Source organism: Empidonax traillii, unplaced genomic scaffold (genome assembly GCF_003031625.1).
Source record: "Empidonax traillii isolate 1590-97213 ecotype Southwest subspecies unplaced genomic scaffold, ASM303162v1 scaffold74:size2480735, whole genome shotgun sequence".
Taxonomy (NCBI): domain Eukaryota; kingdom Metazoa; phylum Chordata; class Aves; order Passeriformes; family Tyrannidae; genus Empidonax; species Empidonax traillii.
In genome coordinates, this window is record NW_020955267.1 from 564,374 (window position 1) to 566,746 (window position 2,373).

Genomic DNA, 2,373 nt, shown 5'->3' on the forward strand with positions numbered 1-2,373 from the left:
TGTAACCCTGTGGAAGAAGATCCATAGTAAGCAAGTGTCCCCTTGCAAGCCTATGGAAGAAAAACCCTTCAGGACCTGAGTAATCTCCAGCCTTCAGTCTTAGCCCAGGAGGGGGGTAAGCCCAGCCCTGGAAGCTAACACAGAACGAGAGGGAGAGAGAAGAAATTCCAACTGCAATGAAAGTGTGCTACTGCTGAGAATCTGCTAGTAGAAGGAGAAAACTGAAACTCCAAAGATACAGAATGAGATTACTTCTTCTCCTTGGACTAGTATAAAAAGGGAAGAAGTATTTCTGTGTATATATAGCATCTCAACTTGAGTAAAAATTATTATAGATATAGTTCTTTATTGCTGTAAATACAGTTCTTTAATTTTTAACTTATTAGTAGGTTTTATTTTACTAGTAATAAATGTTTATACTGTTTTCTCCAAGTTCCTGTCTCTCTTTTGTCTGCAAATACCTTCTCTCAACTAGTGGTAATTATGTGGGGAGTGGAAGGCAAAATTGACCCAGAGCAAAACCACGACACAAGAGAGGGAAAAAACACCAAAAAATTATATTTCTTATTTCATGTGATGGTTCTAACCACTCACCAGCAACCACTTTCTTGCTGTCACCTCAGGAATTCTGCAGTCTTTGTTAGACAAGAAGCTTCACCAGTGGACAGGTGGGTTCTCATCCCATGGTTAGAGGATAGGCTGTGGCTAATTTGGGTCTGAACTCTCTCAAACTGATCTCCAAAAGACATTAGGTACACAGCTAGTCCTTGTGACTTAAGCTGGACTACTCACACCAGCTTCTCACCAATAGCAAAAACTTTCCACTGTTTGGCTGTAAAAATAATGCAAGTCTGGATTGTCACATGCAGGAGATAAATGGGTTGCCACCAGTACTTCCTCAGACACATGGATCCAGTTGAATCTCTGGTAATGATTTTGTGCTTTGCATCTTGAGTAATGAATCCCATTTGTGTGTTCCTGCATTTACTAGTGGGGCTAGACACCTACGTTTATTATGGATATAGGGTGTTTGATTTAATTGCAATGGAACCCTTAAGACTGGCTTATATATAAAACTTTTCACATTTCAGAAATGCCCCTATTGGGAAAACTCTTGGATTTAAAGCTCAGAAAAGCAAAATATTCTTAATGCCAGGTAAGCATAGTTAATACAGATGATGTGATGTACCTTAGAATTCCATGATGCTCTTTGACCTCAAAAATAGTGAATTCTGATAATTTGTTTTATTCCGGTAGATGACTATACAAAATACATACACATATGAAAACAAGGGTATGCCCACATACATAATCACAAACAATTCAGGAGTGTTCACACTACTTTGTTTCGGACTCAGTTCTATCCAAAGACACACATATAATAAATGACTTTAAAAAAAAAATAGTATTTTTCACAATATAATTTTTTTTGCATGGTCACCACTTCAATAGAGGTATTCATATCATTGTAGACTGTCATGACACTGAACGGTGCTTATTCAAATACTCCCACTGAAATCAGGTAGGGGCAGACTGACAAACAATTATGTCTAGATGAGAGCTACTCACATAAATGGTCCCTGGAAACTCAGCTGGACTAAGCAAGTCAACAATTTTGACAGTCTGAATCTTTATAAAGAAGTACCAGTACACTAACTTTAATTTAAGAACAGCTCTGTTCTTACCAGGCCTTTGCCTAATGTAAGCTTGATGTGTTAAGTGTTTTATCTTAAATCAACATCACAAGAGTATATAAAGACAGCTGTGAATGCTAACTTACATTAAAAAAAAATGAATGTTCTATTTCACCTCTCAGGCAAAGAGAGCTCATCATTGTTATTTTTCCTAGAATTTTTTTTCCTCTGTCATTATTTCATTTTATTACTTTAATTGCCTGCAAAAGAAATTAGAAAATATATTCCACATAGTAATATTTGAATACTTGAATGTAATCCAAGGTACTCTTAGTAGACATGAATTGTAACAGATTGCTGTCTTCTAAATAATGTTTTAAAACATCTTGCTCTTTATATTTTAACATCTAGGTTTTGAGGTCCAGTTACAAGTGTTTACCATAGAAATCTCGGTCAAGCTGGTGTTTGACCTTTGACAGGAAGCTGCCCTCACTCTGGCTAGTCCCAACAAACTAGGCCCAAGACAATAAGCTGCTTTATAGCTATTAGATAGGTCAGTGTGTTTCTCCAGGAAGACCTCAAGCTGAAAAGCCAACACGCTTGACAACCACAGCCAAGGTACCAAGGGCCCAAGCACTAGACATTAGAAAACAAATGGAAAAGCACACATGGCTACATCTGGAATCCTAATGGGCCACCAATGGTTCCCAGCTAAAGGAAGAATTACCAATGTTATTTT

The 2,373-nt window shown here is 37.4% G+C and overlaps 1 protein-coding gene across 3 annotated transcripts in view; it reads right to left on the minus strand.

The window, feature by feature from the left end:
• SLC25A21 (solute carrier family 25 member 21) overlaps positions 1–2,373 on the minus strand; it is a 248,677-nt gene that overhangs the window by 189,773 nt on the left and 56,531 nt on the right. Inside the window, exon 1 of one of the 3 annotated variants that reach the window (XM_027880707.1) lies at positions 1,810–1,849. The exons of the other annotated variants lie outside the window; for them this stretch is intronic. Coding sequence (XP_027736508.1) covers positions 1,810–1,834 — 25 coding nt within the window. The 5' untranslated portion in view covers positions 1,835–1,849. Of the gene's footprint in view, positions 1–1,809; positions 1,850–2,373 lie in introns of those variants that run through there. 3 annotated transcript variants of the gene reach the window in all.